The sequence below is a fragment of the Pan paniscus genome, chromosome 13, assembly GCF_029289425.2.
Source record: "Pan paniscus chromosome 13, NHGRI_mPanPan1-v2.0_pri, whole genome shotgun sequence".
Taxonomy (NCBI): Eukaryota; Metazoa; Chordata; class Mammalia; order Primates; family Hominidae; genus Pan; species Pan paniscus.
The window spans coordinates 33,922,031-33,946,016 of NC_073262.2; the positions used below are offsets into that span (position 1 = coordinate 33,922,031).

General features: G+C 36.0%; 1 protein-coding gene across 3 annotated transcripts in view; it reads left to right on the plus strand.

Annotated features, from left to right (window-relative positions):
- Positions 1-23,986, plus strand: part of LRP1B (LDL receptor related protein 1B) — a 1,910,203-nt gene that overhangs the window by 1,151,550 nt on the left and 734,667 nt on the right. For all 3 annotated transcript variants that reach the window (XM_034954060.3, XM_034954061.3, XM_003822825.6), the window contains exons 17-18: positions 631-756; positions 7,995-8,111. In XM_034954060.3, coding sequence (XP_034809951.2) covers positions 631-756; positions 7,995-8,111 — 243 coding nt within the window. The remainder of the gene's footprint in view (positions 1-630; positions 757-7,994; positions 8,112-23,986) is intronic.

The following is a 23,986-nucleotide window of genomic DNA, read 5'->3' on the forward strand; positions in this document are numbered from 1 at the left end:
TTGGTAAAAAATTTTTAAGTGAAGTCTCCAGTTGGCATAAGGAATGAGAAAACAAACTTAGTGATACAGTTGGTTTTATTTTTATTTTTTTTGAGATGGAGTTTCGCTTTCGGTGTCCACAGCGATCAATCTCAGCTCACTGCAACCTCTGCCTCTTGGGTTCAAGCGATTCTCCTGCTTCAGCCTCCCAAGTAGCTGGGATTACAGGCATGTGCCACATGCCTGGCTAATTTTTTGTATTTTTAGTAGAGACAGGGTTTCACCATGTTGGCCAGACTGGTCTCAAACTCCTGACCCCAGGTGATCCACCCACCTCAGCCTCCCAAAATGCTGGGATTACAGGCATGAGCCACCACGCCTGGCCATACAGTTGGTTTTAATGGAGACATAAAAAAAGAATACATTTCCTTTTATTTAAGATGTAATTACTTGATGTTTTTTATAAAAGCATTACATTTTAACAAAGTGAATATTAGTATTTGCTATTAAATATAAGGCAATGAATGACAGACTCTATGACATTTATTGTACTATAATATTATTACTGTAACTTTTCTGTAAATATCATTCAAAATATTCACAACTTTATCCAATTTTAAATAATTAAACTTGCTTCCCCCTCCCTCCCAGTCAATCATAGCTGTCCTGATGATCAGTTTAAATGCCAGAATAATCGCTGCATCCCCAAGAGATGGCTTTGTGATGGAGCTAATGACTGTGGGAGCAATGAAGATGAATCCAATCAAACTTGCACAGGTAAAGGTTTGCTTGGATATACACGTAAATCTCCTCCAAAGTTAGTCTTCATAAAAATGCAAGTCAATGCTTTGAACTAAGCTGAACTTTCCTAGTGCTGATGATCTGATTATTGCAGTAGTAAATGAATTCAGAGTTTGATGCCACAAAGGCTAGAATACAAATTATCTTTTACTTAATCTTTGGACACTACTCTGCTTTCCAGACTAATTTGGCACTTCATCTATCCATATGGGTTGACTGTCGACTTGTACAAGACTTGTCCCTACTAAATCCTGCTTGGCAGTGGAGGTTGATGTTTGCTAGCATGCTGTGATATAGGCCATCTCACAAGGAGGATTTTTTTTTTTTTTTACCTTGAGAAAATAATTTATACATTTTATTTAGTCTACTATAGAATACCTCTGTGAATAGTTTTCTATTCATGCACATTATTTAGGTGAAGTAGGTTTTTTTCCCTATGAAATCTCAAGACCACTAGCCTATTTATATTTCCATATAATCTACTCTATTGTAATAAATCTTTGAATCCCTAGCCAGATTCTCATTGAATGGAAATACACAGCTTGTGGTATAGTTTACAATGGAGTGCCAGAAAGGTCATTATTAATCAGATAAATGTTGAAAAATGATACTAACTAGCAGCAGCCTAGTGCTTCTTTTTAAATGATAAAGAAAAAAATAGTGTATTTGATGACTCATATTGATATGATTCATAAAAACTGATTTTTTAAACCATTATATAGAGCAACATCAAAACATATTAATCACCCCATCAACTCTTTCTGTCTTTGCCAAAATAAGCCTTACTCAATAACAAGTGTTATAAATTACCAGTGAAAAATACAGGGCAACCTCTAGAGAGAAGACCCAGGGGTTGAGAAGACTGGTTTCCATTCTTGGTCACCACCAGTTTTTTTCTTGGAAAGACATACCTCTCTGTACTTTTGATTTCCTTGTGCTTTTTTTTCCAGCACGGTAAGAGTATTAACTATAAATTGTTTCCAGATTTTCCCTATGTACAAAACAACACTGGCAAGAGCAAACCAGTCACCATTCCACATTCCTAGTCTATGTCTTCTATTCAGCTTTTTTCCATAGTGACAAATTTGCTGAGGATCCATGGGCCAGTTATTCTCTTGTCCCCTGATTAAAAACCTGATCTGACATTTTAGAGTAAATGAATGTTTTGCAAGATCTTTTTGTCTCATAGCAAATCTTTTGTTTTACAAAAGACTTTCTAAGAGAAAAGGACCTCCAGAGACCATCCAGTCCTAAGTCCCTACCCTCCAGGCTATCCATCTTATAGATGGGCATGGCAGAGGGAACTTGCCTAAACTTAACATCATTGGTAAAAGATCAGGGGAAACTCGATCCAAGAGTTTTGTCTCCAGGGTCATTTCTCTTTATCCCAAATGATATTATCCTGCATATTAGCTAGAATTTTAGGTATGGTCAGTTTAACTTAGCTCAAGTTGCTCTTGCCGTATGATTATAATTCATAATGAGACATCTGTCTAAACAAGTGCAATTCTTCTTTTTTTAGACAGTCTTGCTCTGTCTCCCAAGTTAGAGTACAGTGGCATGATCTCAGCTCACTGCAACTTTCGCCTCCCAGGTGCAAGCAATTCTCATGCCTCAGCTACCAGAGTAGCTAGGACTACAGGCACACACCACCATGCCTGGCTTTTTCTTATTTTTAGAAGAGAACAGGGATTCACCATGTTGGCCAGGCTAGTCTCAAACTCCTGGCTGCAAGTGATCTGCCCACTTAGGCCTCTCAAAGTGCTTGGATTGCAGGTGTGAGCCACCATGCCAAGCCCAATTATTATTCTTTTGAGGTTAAGATTCAATTCACAGATTATGCTTTATAACATCCTAAACAAACATCATCTGTTTTCACCTTAAAATAGAAGGCATTGCTGGCTCAATTTATAACACCATGTTTACTTCATTTCTATTAGATTTTTAAAATCTGCTGCTTTCTACATGGTTTTTAAAGAAGCATTTGTGATTGGCTAGCTATTTGTAGTAGTAAAAGTAAAAATGTTTATGTATAAGAGCAAATAAAACAGTTTTAATTGTTAGTTGGTGCAAAAATAATTGTTGCTTTTGCCATTATTTTCAATGGCCAAACCACAATTACTTTTGCACCAACCTAATAATAAGATATCTAAAATATTCAAGTCCTGTGGTCTACTAGGAAATAGAACATAACTTACTTAAATGCCACCTTAAGTGCTGCCAGATGAAGTCTGCCGCTTACTACTAGATCTTTTCGTCAGTATATTTATGACAGCTATTATAGTCACTGGATACCTTAAGAACTCGAATAAAAAGAACAAAGATAAAAATAAATATGCCTTTTGCTTTGTAAGCAATGAAGTACATAGTCAAGTTACAACGTACCTCCATTTCACTTCATCAAAATATATAAATAGGTCACATAGCTTACCATACTGGAAAAAAATGGCATATTTATATAGACCATATTTCTTTCTGGATTTTGATCCATTGCTAGATATAAGTGAATACATGGACATATATGCTAGATAAAAAGACTTTCCAATGGGGAGTTACTTTGTTATTGAATCCACCATCCTGTAGCTGTTTGCATTGTGATTATTTTATATCTAAAAGAAAATCCTTGTCCACAATAAGCCAATTTCCTATTTTTTCTAAAATTTCTACTTTGTGAATTTGTTTACTTCATTAAATATCTACCAAAGCACTGGTGATAGAATGAAAGAAAATACACAATGCGTTTCCTCAAGAAGCTAAGAGTGAAGACTGGGAGAAAGAAGTATAAGCAGGCCATTCTAATGCAATATTCAAATTGCTAAGTTGATCCACATGGAAGCACATGGGAAGAGTAAGGAATTTAGTCTTTAGCTATCTGGGAGGACTTCTTAAAGGAAGCACTGTCTAAGCTAAGCCTTATAAAAAGCTTAAGAAAAATTCCTAAGTGACAGTTCCAACCATTCAATTAGAAAAAGTAAAATAATCTGGTAAAACTCAGCATTGGCAATACTGTGGGAAAAAGGAATTGTCATACACTCTTGCTGGCTATGTGAATTGATTTTCTATCTTGGAAGGTGATTTGGCCAAATTCAATAAATGTGAAGATGTGCATACCTTCAACTTTGTAATTCTATTTCTATGTTGATAATCTAATACCTGTGCACGAAGAGAGAGACGTGAATAAAAATTTTCATTGTCTTGTGCTATAATAGTGAAAAACTGAAACAATTGAAATGTCCATTAACAGAAGAATGGATAGATATATTGTGTTCTATTCATGAAATGCTATTCATAATTAAAATAACTGAACAAGAACTCAAATATCAATAAAAATGAATTTAAAAATAAAGTTAAATTACATGAGATACTCTCATCCAAGGAAAAAAACCCACTAAATTGAAGAAAATAAACAATACTATTTATATGAAGTATAAAATATAAAATAATTTTATATAGTGTTTATGAATTCATAAAGAGGAATAGTATTATAATATGTCCAGAAATTAAAAAAATAAAAAAAATTAAGAGTAGTTACCTCTGGAAAGAGAGGGAGGGAAATGTGATTGAGAAAGATTATGTAGGAAATTTCAAATGTAAGTACATACATTTTTTTCTTAGATAAAACAAAAATAAAAATCTGTAACAAATATAGAAAAAAATAAGATTTGATATAGCTATATAACAGTAAACTGATGTTAATGATATTATTTCCTATACCTTTCTAGACGGTAGAAATATTTCACTGGGAAAAAAAAAACAATTGACCAGAATAGATTGCCCAGGATGCGGTGAAGTGAATAATAAGAGAAAGGGTTGGAGAATTTGCCCAGAAGAGGAAACAGCACATACACAGGGGGCTGGAGCAAGTGGACACAGTCAGGGTGTTGGTAGCCGTTCTCCGTCAACATCCAGAATATTGTTGTCTACTTCTGAGGGAGACCCAGAGACTGAAGATGAAAAGTAGTTAGATTTGAAATTATGTTTCCTCGTAGTAACATGATCATTCCTTATATTCAAGCCTAGACAGTTTCATATCAACATTTCTCCCCACCATAGTGCTCTGGTTAGATTACATAATATTTGCTCTTCTCACATCTTTACCAATTATAACTAAATTCATACTAGATAAGTATAATTGATTTTAAAAAACCCTGATGTATTTAAAAATTAGACTTTTCTTTACAAAATAATAGTGCATTTTGATATGACATTAAATAAAACTAAGTAGAATGCTTTGATTAAAATACAGGAAAAGTGAAGTTTAGGAATAGTGCTATGCTCTAGTCTCCTCTTGGCTGTATGGTTTGTGTGCCTTGTGAGAATTCTCACTGTTACATGGCTATAGAAGAAACGTGATTACAGCAAATCTCTGATTCAGCAGCTAGATAAACAATTCTCTTGAAGGAGGTGTAAATTTCTTTCTCCTTAGAGTAGCATTTGCCACAAAATTAGAGTCCTATGGGGCTGCTCTGCTAATCTTGCCTCCAAACTAACTTAGATCTGATGGTGACAAGAGATGAAAAAGTGAATGTTGTGAGTTTGTTTTCAGAAAAATTCATTGATTAGAAAGTGATAATTTAGTCAACTTGATTATATCATATAGATAAACAGTCCTTGGGGGTTTGTGGAATAAAGCATCTTTCTCATCTGAAATCAGTTAAAATTGCCTGGTAGACTAAGTGAATAATTTTCTCCATGATCAGAACAGACAATGAATTCATATATCTTCAGGGCATACTTTCCCCTCTATAATAATCCAGTGAATACTCTTTGGAATAATAGGTCATAACAGTTCCTCCAGCTTCAGAGTTAATGAGGTAACACAAATTCCCACACCATCACAATGTGAGATGGGTCATACACAATATGAGACAGGTTCATAGAAGTTCTTTCTCATTTTCCACTCTAATCACCATAGCTTTCCTAATGAAACAAAACAATCTGATAAAACTTTGCTAGAATTAAACCTGAATTATTAGGCAAGCATACAGTGACATAAGAATGTCAAATAAAAGAACATTGGTTTTGATAAATTTAATATATTCTTATTACAGGCCAATTAGAATTTAAGATAGAAATATGTGATAATGTCTATTTATATAAAGCAAGAATATAGAAAAGACTGAAGGAATGAAATAGTTAAAGAATGAAGGAGGAAGAAAGGTATGTAAAAGAAAAAGAAAAGAGAAAAAATAAGGGAAAACAAAGAGGCAAGTTAGGGTGAAAGGAAGTAAACAAGAATTGAAAAAATTCTGTGATTAAATTTCTCTTAAAAGATAAAAAGGTATTTATTGTAACCAGTGAAACAGAGATATGTAAGGGAAAAATTATTAATCTCTCTCACACTTCTATTTTTACCCCTTCCTATCAAGTAAACTAATGACATTAGATTTTGTGTATATTTCTATATCCTTCTCTAGGTTAATACAAATACATGTACAGTTTTTTTCTCAGCAGAAATAATTTTATAACAATTATCTAAGAACTTTATTCATTTTTGTATAGATGACAGAATAATTTACCAGAAAATCTGTGGAATTAAATGAGACAATATAGAATTATTTAATTTTACTTGTAATTTTAACATTGAAAACTTCAGAAGCATACATGTTTGCTGGAATATTTAAAATCTGTTAATTTAAAATAAATGATGAATTTGTAAAATGGAAAAAATCAGATAGTGCATAAAATATTTTAGATGTAGGAACCTTATCACATAAGCAAAGCAAAATACATACTATAATAATTTTCCTGATATTTCTAATTTTAGACACTAAGACTAGGAACGATCTAATGTATCAAACCAAGCCAGTAAATTTTTCATTTGTTTTTCTTGGATAATCTTTAAAATATTCACAAATAATGAATATACATCTTAACACTGCAAGTGCACTTTTCTTAAAAGGATAGAACAATGTATATATCTTTTAAGAAATTATTTTCAATGATTTCCGAAGCTCTAATTCATGGAACCCATTTTAGTGCATTTGATTGTGTTGGCTTTGCTCCACTCTTTCTTATATCAACCATTAGTACCCAAGTTCACAAAGTGTGTTGATGAGACAAACAATGGTTCTGAAACCTAGGAAAAAGGAAGTCTATAAACTCAGCAAGATTCCCTTATTGTAGCCACTGATACTTCGACCCCAATTATTCATTATCTGTTCAAGCCTCACCTATCCACAATTTTCACAGGACTGAATATCCCTTTCCCAATATATCTCATTTTTTTCTCAGTCCAGTGAAAGGAAAGGGTAGATGGGATATCGAGACTCATAAAGACATATTCGTAGTTCAGAGGGACAGAAGAAAAAAAGAAATGAAAATCAGAGGATAAAAACAACTAAGCATGTCACTACCAAAGGCCTGGGGGAAGAGGCAGGGAAGCTATTTAAGCTTTCATGCTTTTTAAAAGTTGCCCTGATTATACTAGAAAAGGATTATCAAATTTCCTCTTGAACATAACCCCTTTTCTGAATAAACCACTGCCTCCGGCTAACACAGAAAGCAAGATTCCATGTTTGTGTTCATTGAAACCCTTAAGAGAGCCCAAAGCAAAGTTCATTAATATACCTTGATTAAAAAGTCATACTTTTTAAAATAATTGTGCTGAAAAGTGAGTTAAAAAAAAAAACACCTTAAGGCCAAATGTATGTTTTAGAAAATATTTTCTGCACTCTCACTGCATACAGCAGATCATTTAGAGATCAAGAAATAAATGCATTAAAAATGTTAGAGGAATAGGACAATTCGACCCCATGATTAGAAACTAGATATCCTGAGATCGTGTCCAAATAATGCCTTCTACAATACTATAAAAAAAGTTTTCTTGGTTTATTAGCAAATGCTATCCACAGTTCTTTTTTTGTTAATTAAGAGTTGGATGAAACTTAATTCAACCTTATATTCATAAGCATGTGCTGGGCAAAAGTTTAAAATAATGAATTCATAGCTTCATTTATGGAATTGAGTGAGAATTACTGACTATCTTGTCATTTAGCAGTCATTGATAATTGAAGGGCAAAGCATGTGAACTTTAGAGAAGACAAGCAAGCTGGTATTCAGAAGCCTTAAATAAAAGTGGACTTTTAAAATATTTTATTTTAACAGAGAAACATACTATCTTATGTATGAAAGGAATATTGCATGCTTAATTATATCCTTGATGTTCAAAATACCTCTAAATTGATTTTTTGTATATTAATTGATCATCATAGCCAGAACATGCCAGGTAGACCAGTTTTCTTGCGGAAATGGGCGTTGCATTCCCAGAGCATGGCTGTGTGACAGGGAAGACGACTGTGGTGACCAGACAGATGAAATGGCATCTTGTGGTAAGTTGTGAGTGAGACATGTTATTATTACAGATTGTGTCAGATAGGATACCCTCCCACTACACCCTCCCTAAAGGGCTATTTATTTCTTTATGAGTACAGGTAAAAGAGGCAGAAGGTATGGCATTTTTGTTACAAACTTTTGGACCTGATTTTGCGCTTTAATGATAACTTCTGAATAATTCCTATTTGTGAGGCAGAAACAATATTCTCAGCTAAAATAAATGGATTTAAACATTGCAGATTTTATTAGGAAGTGGTTATTACGCGGCTAACAGGACACTCTCAAATATTCATTATTAATCTTAGATCTGTAGTGATTAAACTTGTCAAAGAGAATAGTTCATGGAGTAACATTTGGGGTAAGGGAGGAGGACATGTTTCTTATTGGCATGTATATGTTATCTTCTGGGAAGAATAAATGATTCAGACTGAGATTACGTAATTGGTAAATCATTGTTTTCATTTCTGTAGAGTCGTATGATTCTGACTGACAAACTCAATATTAGTTTAAGATAATATTTTTGTTGATGGCAAAATTCCCACTTTCAATAGATTCTCTTACTTTTGAAAATAGTAAAAATGTATTGTCACATGAAGTTGCAAATTTAATTACTCTCATTGTACTCATGCATCAGTATGTTTCGTTATCATTTGTCTCAATAATGTCTACTGAAACACAGTAACAGAATGAACCAGGCTTTCTAAGACTTGTGCTTTATTTAAGTCATGGCAATAGATTTTTTAAAATTACTATGGGAAAACTTTACCCATAATTTAGACATGTATAGCATATTTATTAAAATATAATGCAATGAGTATACATTTTAATAATTTAACACTGTTATACTTTTAATAGTAGAAAAATAGGTTTTTTTAACCCTTCCATTTATTATATTTTTCTTTTTTAAAATTCCAATAGTTTTGGGGGTACAGGTGGTTTTTGGTTATATGGGTAAGTTCTTTAATGATGATTTCTAAGATTTTAGTGCACTCATCACCCGAGCAGAGTACACTGTACTCAATATGTAGTCTTTTATTCTCTACCCCCTTTACGGCTTTCCCCTCACCAAGTCCCCACAGTCTATTATATCGCTCTTATGCCTTTGCGTCCTCATAGGTTAGCTCCCAGGTGTAAGTGATAAGAAAACAATATTTGGTTTTCCATTCCTGAGTTACTCCACTTAATATAATGGCCTCCAGCTCCATCCAAGTTGCTGAAAAAGATATAATTTTATTCCTTTTTATGGCTGAGTAGTATTCCATGGTGTATATATACTACATTTTCTTTATCCAGGCGTTGGTTGGATGGGCACTAAGGTTGGTTCAGTATCTTTGCAATTGCAAATTGTGCTGCTCTAAACATGTGTGTGCATGTGTCTTTTTCATATAATGGCTTCTCTTCCTTTGGGTAGATACCCAGTACTGGGATTGCTGGATCAAATGGTAGTTCTACTTTTAGTTCTTTGAGGAATCTCTGTACTGTTTTCCATGGTGGTAACCTCTCAATTTAAATGCCTGTATTTGGAAGATGCTTACCTAAAATTTTCTTATGCTAGACTATTATGTCCCTGTAAACATCTGAGTATATAACCTCTGAATAAAGTATAGATAAAGTAAGTGGTGGTAATTGACATAGTAAAGAAGGCAACAGCAGTGGTATGGAAGAAAGCACTAGAGAACCACACAATAGGCAATATAATATTTTACATATATAATAGAATATCTGGAGCCTGACCAATAAAGTGGGTTGAGCAGTGTAGTCTCTCTCTTTTCCACTATCCAGACTAATTGTGTGGTCCTAAATCTGGCTGTGTCTGCTGCTTAGTTGCTCTGTATTTTAGAGAACTTGATTCCTTTCCACAGTGAGCATACTCATTCAGAGAATACCAAAAAGGTAATGAGCAATCTAATAACATTAAATACAGAGAGGCCCTGGAATCAGAGTCTCAATTCAGATAAGAAATGTCATGAAAACAATTAGGAAAATAAAGTATGAGCTCATTAAAGAACTTCTATTAGGTCTTTGATCTAATTTTCTCTTTTTTTCTTTCTTTTAATAGGCCTAGGGCAAGACCTGTTTCTTTATTTTAATAACAATTTACTTGAATCAAAGGAGGAAAATACTGAAAATTTTATATAATAATCTAAATAACTATACCAGCAAACTTGTATATCTTTTATGAGGTGAGGCGAAGAAGGGTTGGGAGGGCTGCCAGACACATATTTTTCTGTTAAATTTTTATAATAACAAATCTATGAAGAACATTTTATGGTCCAGATAAAGGAATTGAAACTTAGAGACTTTTAGAAACCTGCTTGAGATCACAAAGCTAATAAATAGTGCGACCAGACTATTAATCCAAGCATGCTTACAACTAGAATCCAACCATTTTAGGCTGACTTTGTTTTGTGATCCTTGCATAGGGTGCAGATAATGCCATCATACTTCAATGACTATCTGATTTAAATGCACATATAGTTATAGTAGGTTTCATTCCTTGTTGTGTTGGTAAATGTTTTAACATTTCCTGGTGGGGAGGAACCCTGATGTATTGTTTGCCTATTTGTGTGCTGTAAATACTCCCACCCTGGCCAATATCAAGTTGCCAACATGATTCTCTGAATGTGGAATTAGGATGATATGCAGTAACACACTAGTATGTATTATTTCCACTATTCAGATACAGCTGACACAAATAACTTCAAGAGCAATGTAGTAAAATTATCAGGAAATTAGAAGTCCCAGGTATATATTACCTTTGTTTTAAACATTATATGTTTAATTGTAAATTCATAAAAATTATTTTTTTAAAAAATAATGCCACATGCTTTACAGCTGGCAAATAGAATCAGTGAAAATTTACAAATAGGCTCTCACGACCAGGTGTGGTGGTTCATGCCTGTAATTCCAGCGCTTTGGGAGGCCAAGATGAGCAGATCACTTGAGGCCAAGAGTTGGAGACTAGCCTGGCTAACATGGTAGAACCCCATCTCTACTAAATACACAAAATAAGCCGGCATGATGGCACATGCCTGTAATCCCAGCTACTCGAGAGGCTGAGGTGGGTGGATTGCTTGAACCCGGGAGGCAGAGATGACAGTGAGCTGAGATTGTGCCACTCCACTCCAGCCTGGGTGGCAGAGTGAGACTCTATCTCAAAAAAATAAAATAAAAATAAGTTCTCAAAAGCTGGTACAAGAGGCCTACAGCACACAACTGGATATGAACACATTGTAATGATTTAGCAGCTAGACAGTTTGGTTCTGAAATATAGCCAGATTTTACAGAATATTGGTAAACTAGCGGCATGGGTTAGTATCAGTACCATTTCTTCTTTACAACCAAGGAAACATGTTTTACCTCAGACATGTTTCTCTCTTCAGTAACACACATTTACCTTTCAGATTGTTATTTAAAATCCAAATTTACATCAGAAGAGAAGCTGACAAAGTCTAGTAGGCACAATTTCACTGTTAAAGTTATTATAAGAAAGAATGGCACAGATCTCTGCAATAGAAATTATTCCTGCACTGCATACAAAACGACAAGGAGTGCAATTTTTTAAAAAGCACTCACCCTATTTGACAATATACTATAAATAAATATAGATTCAACTCATTTCTAGTTTTATTATAAAATTCATCCTGGCCATATTTTGCTTTTGTCATTGGAATAGCCCAGATTCCCAAAGGTTTCATCCTACCAGAAGATGCTGCAATCTTTTTTTTTGTTTTTACATTTCAGCTTCATGAACAATCTCTGTTAGGTTTATGGCTACTGTTACACATTAAAAATAATATTAAAATTTGGATTTAAAAACATGCAAAGCCTATGATTAGAAATGTTTCTGCTGGTAATTAGGAGTTGAAGGTGCTGCAACTGAGGGTCAGGTTTTCACTGGAATTTACTAGCATCTATTTTCAAACCTAATTTATTTTACTTGCATTTGCCTTTACAAGTTAATTGCACATTTTAGGTTGAGATTATATGTGGGCGCACATTTACATTAATTGGGAAGGCCCTCTGAGGATTCAGCTTTAATCTTTAAGCAGTTGTTTAACTTTTTTAGTAGTCTTCACATGTGGAAAGAAGAATTTGTAAATTGGTGATGCAGACAAGAGAAGACATATTCAAATTGTGAAGCCTGTGTTGAAAGTGGACGTTATGTCAAGGAATTGGATGGTCAATTTAATTTCAAGGATAAGACTAGCATTGGTTCTCAACTTAAGTTGTCAATAAAATAATTACCAGGGGAACTTTAAAATCACCTGCCCATACCTCACTCCAGAGTAATTAAATAGAATCTCTAGAAGTGGGACCCAATAATTAGTATTTTTAATGCTTCCCTAATGGTGAAATGTGTGATCAAATTTGAAAACTCAAGACATACATCAGAGTCTTTTGAGGAGCTTGTTAAAAAACAGAGTGCTGGGCCCCATTTCCAGAGTCTCTGATCCAGTCAGTCTCGGGTGGGGCCCAAGAATTTATATTTCTATTAGGTCGGTGCAAAAGTAATTACGGTTTTTACCAGTATGGAGAACAACAACAAAACGCAATTACTGTTGCACCATCCTAATAACAAATTCTCAATTAATGCTGATCCTTGTACCATGTGTATTTGATTTTATCATCTGTGCACTTATGTAACATAAGAATGTTTATATATGCAAAACTAATTTAAGTTGGAAGCAATTATCCTTACAAATTTCCTTCCCATATGTATTAGTCCATTTTCACGCTGCTGGTGAAGACATACCGTAGACTGGACAATTTACAAAAGAAAGAGGTTTAACTGGATTTACAGAAGCCTCACAATCATGAAAGAAGGCAAGGAGGAGCAAGTCATATCTTAGGTGGGTGGCACGAGACAAAGAGAGATATTGGGCAGGGAAACTCCCCCTAATGATACCGTCAGATCTCATGAGACTTATTCGTTATAATGAGAACAGCACGGCAAAGACCTGCCCCATGTTTCAATTACCTCCCACTGGGTCCCTTTCACAACACGTGGGAATTCAAGATGAGATTTGGGTGGGGACGAGCCAAGCCATATCACCATCCTCAAATTACTATATTAAATATAAGGGCATTTCATGATTAAACATGATAATGTTTCAAACAATGACATGTTTTGTCCTTTAGACAATTTATAGTCAAGTATGATTGTTCGTTTTAAACTTTAACAATCTTTGGCTTGTTCTGTCTTCCAAGTATCTCATTATAGTTTATATTTATTATGTTTTAATAAATGTACCTTAATGTAAGTTGGTAGTACTTAATTCATTAAAAGCCTCAACTTTGGAAATTACCTAAAGTTTGTTAGCAGATTGAAAGGTAGTTCAGGCTGGGTGTGGTGGCTCACACCTGTAATCCCAGTACTTTGGGAGGCTGAGGTATGTGAACCACTTGAGGTGAGGAGTTTGAGACCAACCTGGCAAACATGGTGAAACCCCATCTCTACTAAAAACAGCAAAAAAATTAGTGGGGCGTGGTGATGCATGCCTGTAATCCCAGCTACTCAGGAGGCTGAGGCAGTAGAATAGCTTGAACCCGGGAGGTGGAGGTTGCAATGAGCCAAGATTGCGCCACTGCACTCCAGGCTGGGCAACAAGAGTGAGACTCCATCTCAAAAAAAAAATAGGAAAAAAAAAAAGATAGTTCAATGGAGTAGAAATAAAAATCTACTGAAGTTTGCAAAGTTAACATTACTCAATTTTATGGATATTGATCTTTTAAAACCATGTAGATAGTAGGATTTTGTCTCCTGTAATCTTACTTGTAAATGCTCTTGTAATCTTGTTATCTTACAAAATTACAAGAAAAGAGAAAAGAGAGGACAGTAGAGGAGGGGGTAGGGAGAGGAGAGGAAAGGACAGGACAGGAGAGGAGAAGAGAGAAGAAGAGAGGAAGAGAAGAGTAGGCGGGCATGGTGGCTCATGCCTGTTATCTCAGCATTTTGACAGGCTGATGCAGGTGGATCACTTGAGCCCAGGAGTTCCAGACCAGCCTGAGAAACATGGCCAGATCCCATCTCTACAAAAAATACAAAAAATTAGCCAGGGGTGGTGATGGGTACCTGTAGTCCCAGTTACTTGGGAGGCTAAGGTGGTACGATCACTTGAGCCCAGGAGGTTGAGGCTGCAGTGAGCCATGATGCACTCCAGCCTGGGACAACCAGAGTGAGACCCAGCCTCAAAAAAATAATACATAAGTAAATAGAAAGAAAAATAGAGAAATAAGGAAGAGTTTCAGCTATCAAAATGGAATTTTTACCCAGTTAAATCAGTGGTAAGTTGTATCAAAGATAGTTTACACAAGATTATTAGAAAAGCAAAGTTCCTGATTAAGTATACTATTTTTTATTTTCTAAGAAAAAACCTGCATATGTGTGTAACCATATAATGAGGAGTAGTAATCCAGTGGAATATTGACATGAAATATAATTATTGTCCAGCACTGCTTTCAACTCCTTTGCCATTTCTTAATAATATCTTTGCACCACACAATGAGTCTGGTGACTTTTAGTTTCTATAACTTGTTCCAACCCATTTTGAAACACCAATATTATATCTTAGTCAAAGCTTTCTCCTCCCTCATTGCTGGCCAGACTTCAGGTGCTAAGAATGGGGAGGAAACTATGTCCTGCTTTGTTACTCCCTACTTATCTCTCATATAACTTCAGCTCTTCAGGCAGAGAGGAGACATAGAGGAAATGAGTAACATCTTTTCAAGCAGATCTAGAGGAAACTTCCTTTCTGCTGCTCTAAATTTCACAATCCTCTGACACATGAGAAATGCAACTCTATTGAGAGGCTTCTGCGTGAGATCTTCAGAGAGGTTTGAGTCTCATCCCTCTTTAGGATTCCCTGAACTTCCTCCTTTTCATTTCTTCTTTCTTCTTTTCCCTTCTTCAGGGTTCCCTGCATATCTAGATCTAGGTTTCTTTTATTCCCCATAACTTCTCATTCCCACCACAGGACATATGTCTCATAGCCTTAAGTTGCTAGAATCCCCTTGCTTGGTGGGCTGCCCTTTTGGTTGCATTACTGATGTAACAAGAAAAGGTTTGCTGTCTTTGCTCAGTCCACTTTTTAAAATTTTTTTTCCCAAATGTTGTGAGCAGGCTGCTCTCTTAATGGCCTATCCCTTGGGCCTGCAATCACTCTCCAGTTCTTTGTTCTTCTCTAGATACAGGTAAAAGGGCCAGAACACTTGCAGAAAAAACATCTCATCAGTGCCTTCTCAGGAACCCACACAATTTCATGAACGATTCTCATGGAGTCTGTCCTTCAAGAGAAGGACATTTGGGGATCTCTCCACAGGTTGGTGCACTGGTCTCTCCAGAAGGTTGACTTGTGCAGTACTCCCCTATTATATGAAATGGTTCCAAATATCGGTTTCTCTCTGTAGAACGTGGGGATACTTGGTGTCTCCTTGTCCTTAGTATTGGATCTAAGTGGGCCAGGGCCATGGCGAAAGAAAGAATCTCACTATTACATGCTTTTGTTTTTTAACTGACTCATTTTGTTTCTCTGTCTCTCTTCTTTTCCTTCTTCCTTTCTCCCTTCTAATCTCCTATTAAAGCAGGTTTGTACACACCTACTAGTACAAACATATACATGTTTATTCAATATATGAACATTTAGAAAGAATAATAAAAGTTATTTTAGTTTTCACATTATAAATAAGGAGATGGAAGCACTGAAAATTGTGTGTGCAAAGTTGCAGAATGTGTTAGTAGATTTCAGTTGGATATCAGTCCCATTCACTCCTAGTTGCTTATTCTCACAGAATTAGAGACTGTTGTAGTTGAATAAAATGCTTTGTAACTTAATCTCTTATCCAATATAGGAATTCTTCTAAAACTGTTCCCAGAAGTGCTTACCTACTGATTGTTTAAATATTTTCAGAAATAACTCAACATTTCAGAGGGTAATTAATTCCACTGTTGGGCAGTAAGCAATGTCAGAAGATTCTTTCTTCATGGAGCTAAGATCTGCCTTCCTAAGTATTCTACCCACTGATATTTGTGCTGTCATCTGAAGCTACATGGAATCAATAACTTTGTCCACAATCTGGCTCTTGAGATAACTAAAGACACCATCATGTCCAAGCAACTCTTCTGATTTACAGGTTAAACACACCACTTCTTTCAGCTTTTTCTTACATGACTATGTTTGTAGGGGCTTTTCTTCCCAATTGCCCTGCTATTCATTCACTTGAATTTTAATAATCTTATTAAAATTAATAGCCTAAAATGAGAGATTAATATTCAATGTGTATAGAATTTCAAATATGCAAGATGAAAAATTTTTGGAGATCTTCTGCAGAAATATATGAATATAGTTCATGTTACTGAACTCTATACTTAAAATGGTTAAGATGGTAAATTTTATGTTATGTATTTTTATCACAAGTTTTAAAATGTAAAAAGTTCATGTTGTAGAAATTTGGTATTTTTTACAACAGATCATACTGGGCTTTTTACCTTTAGTTATTTAGCTTCTAGGTTTCTCTTAAAGTAATCTTGGATGACAGCCTTATCATGTAACTGACATGTTGAGTTTTCAGTCAATTAACATGCTGCCTAAGCTTTTCTTATAAACCAGTTGGCTTTTTAGGGGTATTTCCAATGTTTACATTTCAAAAGTTCTCTTAGGTTTTATTTTGATAGTCTTCTGATTCTCCCTTATCCACACATTTCAAAATATGTACATGAGTGAGGTCCTCTCTACCCCCCCATCCTCCTACAATTCTTAACTTTTTTGCAATTTTGCAGTTTTGAATCCACCATCCATCATAGTAATGATGTCTTCTAGTTTTGTGTAAATTCAAAGATTGGATAAGCCTAACTTTTAAAGCTTTAACCAAATCATAGTAACAAAGGCAAGAGCTTTTTGGAGAGCAATTAAAAACATTCTTCTGGGAAAAGCTGACCTAATAATTAGAATTCTGTAGCTATAGTTATGAATCAACTACTCTTCTACCTAATTTGCTATTATATTGAGTGTATGATATTTTCATTTATTGTGAAAGAATTTCTCAAAAATGTTGCAAAAAATACAGGAGTACTGTGTTTAGAAATATATATATATATATAATGAAATATATTTAATGAAAGCATATATGAAAATGCCCTAAACATGTTACATATGTAAATATATATGTATTTACATATATGTATTGTATGTATATATATATCAAAAAGCTGCATCAGCAAAAAATTTATTCTTGCATAATATATTTTTATTTCATTTATGACCAAATAGTATCATTATAAATACTGACAAACTATTGTTCTAACAAGTTAATCTTAGAATTATTGTCAGAAATTTACATAAACTTCACCTCTCTCTAGTTTCCAAATTTTCTCTCAGTTTCGGAGTCATGATCAAATATTATCATTATAAATACTGACAAACTATTGTTTTAACAAGTTTATCTTAAAATTGTCAGAAACTTACATAAACTTCACTCCCCATAATTTTCAAGTTTTCTCTCAGTTTTGGAGTTGGTACAATATTATTTGCATTTTTTCCCATTTTTCCTCATGTTTCCTAACTCCCATTAATTCCACAATTACTGTCACTATTCTGAGAACATCAAAGATGCTTGATGTTTCATTACTTCTTTGATAATTTGTCTCCATAGGAAGATAAACTCATATTTTAGCAATTAGACGCTCTATTTTTCTCCATTCTCTGGTTTGGAGTTTTAATTTTCTTTCAAACCTATTTGCTCTCTACTTTCCCTTCTGATGATAATTATTTTTTATTTGAAAGGTAGATACTGAAGAAACTGAGAAGCTCTTTTTCCTGCTTATGTCCTGTAGATTTATTCATTGCATCCCAGACTTCCTTATTCTGTTTATTTCCTTGTTCTATACTTTTATATTTTAGCTTACTTAATTTTTAATTTAGAAGTGGTATGCAAGCTTCTGCTAAGTTGTCTTCTTGTTATTCTTACACGCATGTGGCATTATTTTGCAACTTTCTTTGTTTGCAGTTCCCTGTTGTGTAAATACCTGACTAATAGAGCCCAGTCTGCAGAAAAGTGGGAGGTTAAACAAAGCTTGGAGGGATATTTTCAAAGCCATAGGCAGAAATTATTAAAAACGGCTTTTAGTTTCTTGTTCTAACTCAGCATTTCCCCAATTTCTTGCTTGAGGATATGAGTCGCTTGCAGTGCTTGTTGCTGATAAAGATTCCAAGACTCCTACCGGCTTCCCTCAAAGATTTTCATTCAGTAGGTCTTGGATGGAGTCCAGGAATCTGTATTTTCGGAAAAATAATCTCATGTGATTCTAATTTTTTTTTGAGACGGAGTCTCTCTCTGTCACCCAGGCTAGAGCACAGTGGCGCCATCTCGGCTCGCTGCAAACTCCGCCTCTTGGGTTCACGCCATTTTCCTGCCTCAGCCTCCTGAGTAGCTGGGACTACAGGCGCCCGCCACCATGCCCGGCTAATTTTTTGTATTTTTAGTAGAGAAGGGGTTTCACCGTGTTAGCCAGGATGGTCTCGATCTCCTGACCTTGTCGTGATCTGCCCATCTCCCAAAGTGCTGGGATTACAGGCATGAGACACCGCACCTGGCCTTGATTCTTATCTTAAAAGAAGATCAGAGAATGTAAACTGTGGTTTTAACATTTTCTACCAATTAGAATTTTTTAGGGCTACCACAAGAAATTGTTGCAAATATGATGGCTTAAAACAACAACAGAAATTTATTCTTGCACAGTTCTGGAGGCCAAAAGTCCAAAATCAAGGTGTCAACAGGGCTTCCTCCAAAAGCTCTAGGAAAAAGTCCTTGCTTGCTTTTTTCAGCTTCTGGTGGCTATCGGCGTTTCTTGGCTTGCGGCAACATAACTTCAACCTCTGCCTCCATCTTTGTGACCTTCTTCCCCATGTCTCTGTCACAGCATCCTCTCCTTTCTCTTAGAAAGACACCAGTGTTTTAAAGCCCACCTTTAATCCAGGATGATCTCATACTGAGATCCTTAACTTTACGTCTGCAAAGACTACATTTCTTTTTTCTTTTGAAGGATGTTGGTTAAGGTTATTAGCATAAAAAATGTCATAATTGTTTCAAAAAGCAAACAAGCAATTTAGAGGCTGAGCACGGCGGCTCATTCCTGTAATGTTGCTGAGGCATTGGGAGACCAAAGCTGACAGATCCCTTGAGCCCAGGAGTTTCAGGCCAGCCTGGGCAACGAGGCAAAACCCTGTCTCTAAACAAAAACAAAAAATTAGTAGGGTATGGTGGTATATGCCTGTAGTCCCCGCTACTAGGGAAAGTGAGATGAGAGGATCACCTGAACCCAGGACGTCCAGGTTGCAGTGAGCCAGGAGTGTGCCATTACACTCCAGCTTGGGCAACAGAGCAAGACTCTCTAAAAAAAAAAACAAAAGTTAAAAAAATTAAAAGAAAATCAGAAAACTTGGGTGATCCTGGGGAGGTTCTAAGATGGCCGAATAGACACAGCTCCAACCTACAGCTCCCAGCGTGAGCGACACAGAAGACGGATGATTTCTGCATTTCCAACTGAGGAACGCAGCTTGTCGCCAGCAACGGAACAAAGGTAGACGGAGAATGACTTTGACAAGTTGAAAGAAGAAGGCTTCAGGTGATCAAACTTCTCCGAGCTAAAGGAGGAAGTTTGAACCCATCACAAAGAAGCTAAAAACCGTGAAAAAAGATTAGACGAATGGCTAACTAGAATAACCAGTGTAAAGAAGTCCTTAAATGACCTGATGGAGCTGAAAACAACAGCACGAGAATTACGTGACAAATGCACAAGCTTCAGTGACTGATTCGATCAACTGGAAGAAAGGGTATCAGTGATGGAAGATCAAATGAATGAAATGAAGCAAAAAGAGAAGTTTAGAGAAGAAAGAATAAAAGGAAATGAGCAAATCCTCCGAGAAATATGTGACTATGTGAAAAGACCAAATCTACGTCTGATTGGTGTACCTGAAAGTGAGGGGGAGAATGGAACCAAGTTGGAAAACACTCTGCAGGACACTATCCAGGAGAACTTCCCCAACCTAGCAAGGCAGGCCAACATTCAAATTCAGGAAATACAGAGAATGCCACAAAGATGCTCCTTGAGAAGAGCAACTCCAAGACACATAATTATCAGATTCACCAAAGTTGAAATGAAGGAAAAAATGGTAAGGGCAGCCAGAGAGAAAGGTCGGGTTACCCACAAAGGGAAGTCCATCAGACTAACAGCTGATCTCTCGGCAGAAACTCTACAAGCCAGAAGAGAGTGGGGGCCAATATTCAACATTCTTTAAGAAAAGAATTTTCAACCCAGGATTTCATATCCAGCCAAACTAACCTTCATAAGTGAAGGAGAAATAAAATCCTTTACAGACAAGCAAATGCTGAGAGATTTTGTCACCATTAGGCCTGCACTACAAGAGCTCCTGAAGGAAGCACTAAACGTGGAAAGGAATCACCGGTACCAGCCACTGCAAAAAACATGCCAAATTATAAAGACCATCGATGCTAGGAAGAAACTGCATCAACTGACGAGCAAATTAACCAGCTAACATTATAATGACGGGGTCAAATTCACACATAACAATATTAACCTTAAATGTAAATGGGCTAAATGCTCCAATTAAAGACACAGACTGGCAAATTGGATAAAGAGTCAAGACCCATCAGTGTGCTGTATTCAGGAGACCCATCTCACATGCAGAGACACACATAGGCTCAAAATAAAGGGATGGAGGAAGATCTACCAAGCAAATGGAAAACAAAAAAAGGCAAGGGTTGCAATCCTAGTCTCTGATAAAACAGACTTTAAACCAACAAAGATCAAAAGAGACGAAGGCCATTACATAATGGTAAAGGGATCAATTCAACAGGAAGAGCTAACTATCCTAAATATATATGCACCCAATACAGGAGCACCCAGATTCATAAAGCAAGTCCTTAGAGACCTACAAAGAGACTTAGACTCCCACAGAATAATAATGGGAGATTTTAACACCCCACTGTTAACATTAGACAGATCAATGAGACAGAAAGTTAACAAGGATATCCAGGAATTGAACTCAACTCTGCACCAAGCGGACCTAATAGACATCTACAGAACTCTCCACCCCAAATCAACAGAATATACATTCTTCTCAGCACCACATCACACTTATTCCAAAACTGACCACATAGTTGGAAGTAAGCACTCCTCAGCAAATGTAAAAGAACAGAAATTATAACAAACTGTCTCTCAGACTGCAGTGCAATCAAACTAGAACTCAGGATTAAGAAACTCACTCAAAACCGCTCAACTACATGGAAACTGAATAATCTGCTCCTGAATGACTACTAGGTACATAACGAAATGAAGGCAGAAATAAAGATGTTCTTTGAAACCAATGAGAACAAAGACACAACATACCAGAATCTCTGGGACACATTCAAAGCAGTGTGTAGAGGGAAATTTATAGCACTAAAGGCCCACAAGAGAAAGCAGGAAAGATCCAAAATTGACACCCTGACATCACAATTGAAAGAACTGGAGAAGCAAGAGCAAACACATTCAAAAGCTAGCAGAAGGCAAGAAATAACTAAGATCAGAGCAGAACTGAAGGAAATAGAGACACACACAAAAAAACTGCAAAAAATCAATGAATCCAGGAGTTGTTTTTTTAAAAAGATCAACAAAATTGATAGACCACTAGCAAGACTAATAAGAAAAGAGAGAAGAATCAAATAGACACAATAAAAAATGATAAAGCGGATATCACCACCAATACCACAGAAATACAAACTACCATCAGAGAATACTATAAACACCTCTATGCAAATAAACGAGAAAATCTAGAAGAAATGGATAAATTCCTGGACACATACACCCTCCCAAGACTAAACCAGGAAGAAGTTGAATCCCTGAATAGACCAATAACAGGCTCTGAAATTGAGGCAATAATTAATAGTTTACCAACCAAAAAAAGTCCAGGACCAGACGGATTCACAGCCGAATTCTACCAGAGGTACAAGGAGAAACTGGTACTATTCCTTCTGAAACTATTCCAATCAATAGAAAAAGAGGGAATCCTCCCTAACTCATTTTATGAGGCCAGCATCGTCTTGATAACAAACCCTGGCAGAGACACAACAAAAAAGGAGAATTTTAGACCAATATCCTTGATGACCATTGATGCAAAAATCCTCAATAAAATACTGGCAAACTGAATCCAGCAGCACATCAAAAAGCTTATCCACCATGATCAAGTGGGCTTCATCCCTGGGATGCAAGGCTTGTTCAACATATGCAAATCCATAAACGTAATCCAGCATATAAACAGAACCAAAGACAAAAACCACATGATTATTTCAGTAGATGCAGAAAAGGCCTTTGACAAAATTCAACAGCCCTTCATGCTAAAAACTCTCAATAAGTTAGGTATTGATGGGATGTATCTCAAAATAATAAGAGCTATTTATGACAAACCCACAGCCAATATCATACTGAATGGGCAAAAACTGGAAGCATTCCCTTTGAAAACTGGCACAAGACAGGGATGCCCTCTCTCACCACTCCTATTCAACATAGTGTTGGAAGTTCTGGCCAGGGCAATCAGGCAGGAGAAAGAAATAAAGGGCATTCATTTAGGAAAAGAGGGAGTCAAATTATCCCTGTTTGCAGATGACATGATTGTATATTTAGAAAACCCCGTCATCTCAGCCCAAAATCTCCTTAAGCTGATAAGCAACTTCAGCAAAGTCTCAGGATACAAAATCAATGTACAAAAATCACAAGCATTCTTATACACCAATAACAGACAAACAGAGAGCCAAATCGTGAATGAATTCCCATTCACAATTGCTTCAAAGAGAATAAAATACCTAGGAATCCAACTTACAAGGGATGTGAAGAACCTCCTCGATGAGAACTACAAACCGCTGCTCAATGAAATAAAAGAGGACACAAACAAATGGAAGAACATTCCATGCTCATGGATAGGAAGAATCAATGTCATGAAAATGGCCATACTGCCTGAGGTAATTTATAGATTTAATGCCATCCCCATCAAGCTGCCAATGAGTTTCTACATAGAATTGGAAAAAACTACTTTAAAGTTCATATGGAACCAAAAAAGAGCCCTCATTGCCAAGACAATCCTAAGGCAAAAGAACAGAGCTGGAGGCATCATGCTACCTGACTTCAAACTATACTACAAGGCTACAGTAACCAAAACAGCATAGTACTGGTACCAAAACAGAGATATAGACCAATGGAACAGAACAAAGCCCTCAGAAATAATACCACACATCTACAACCATCTGATCTTTGACAGACCTGACAAAAACAAGAAACGGGGAAAGGATTCCACATTTAAAAAATGGTGCTGGGAAAACTGGCTAGCCATATGTGGAAAGCTGAAACGGGATCCCTTCCTTACACCTTATAAAAAAATTAATTCAAGATGGATTAAAGACTTAAATCTTAGACCTAAAACCATAGAAACTCTAGAAGAAAAGCTAGGCAATACCATTCAGGACATAGGCATGGGCAAGGACTTTATGTCTAAACACCAAAAGCAATGGCATCAAAAGACAAAATTGACAAATGGGATCTAATTAAACTAAAGAGCTTCTGCACAGCAAAAGAAACTTCCATCAGAGTGAACAGGCAAACTACAGAATGGGAGAAAATTTTTGCAATCTACTCATCTGACAAAGGGCTAATATCCAGAATCTACAAAGAACTCAAACAAATTTACAAGAAAAAAACAACCCTATCAAAAAGTGGGTGAAGGATATGAACAGACACTTCTCAAAAGAAGACATTTATGCAGCCCACAGACATGTAAAAAAATGCTCATCACTGGCTATCAGAGAAATGCAAATCAAAACC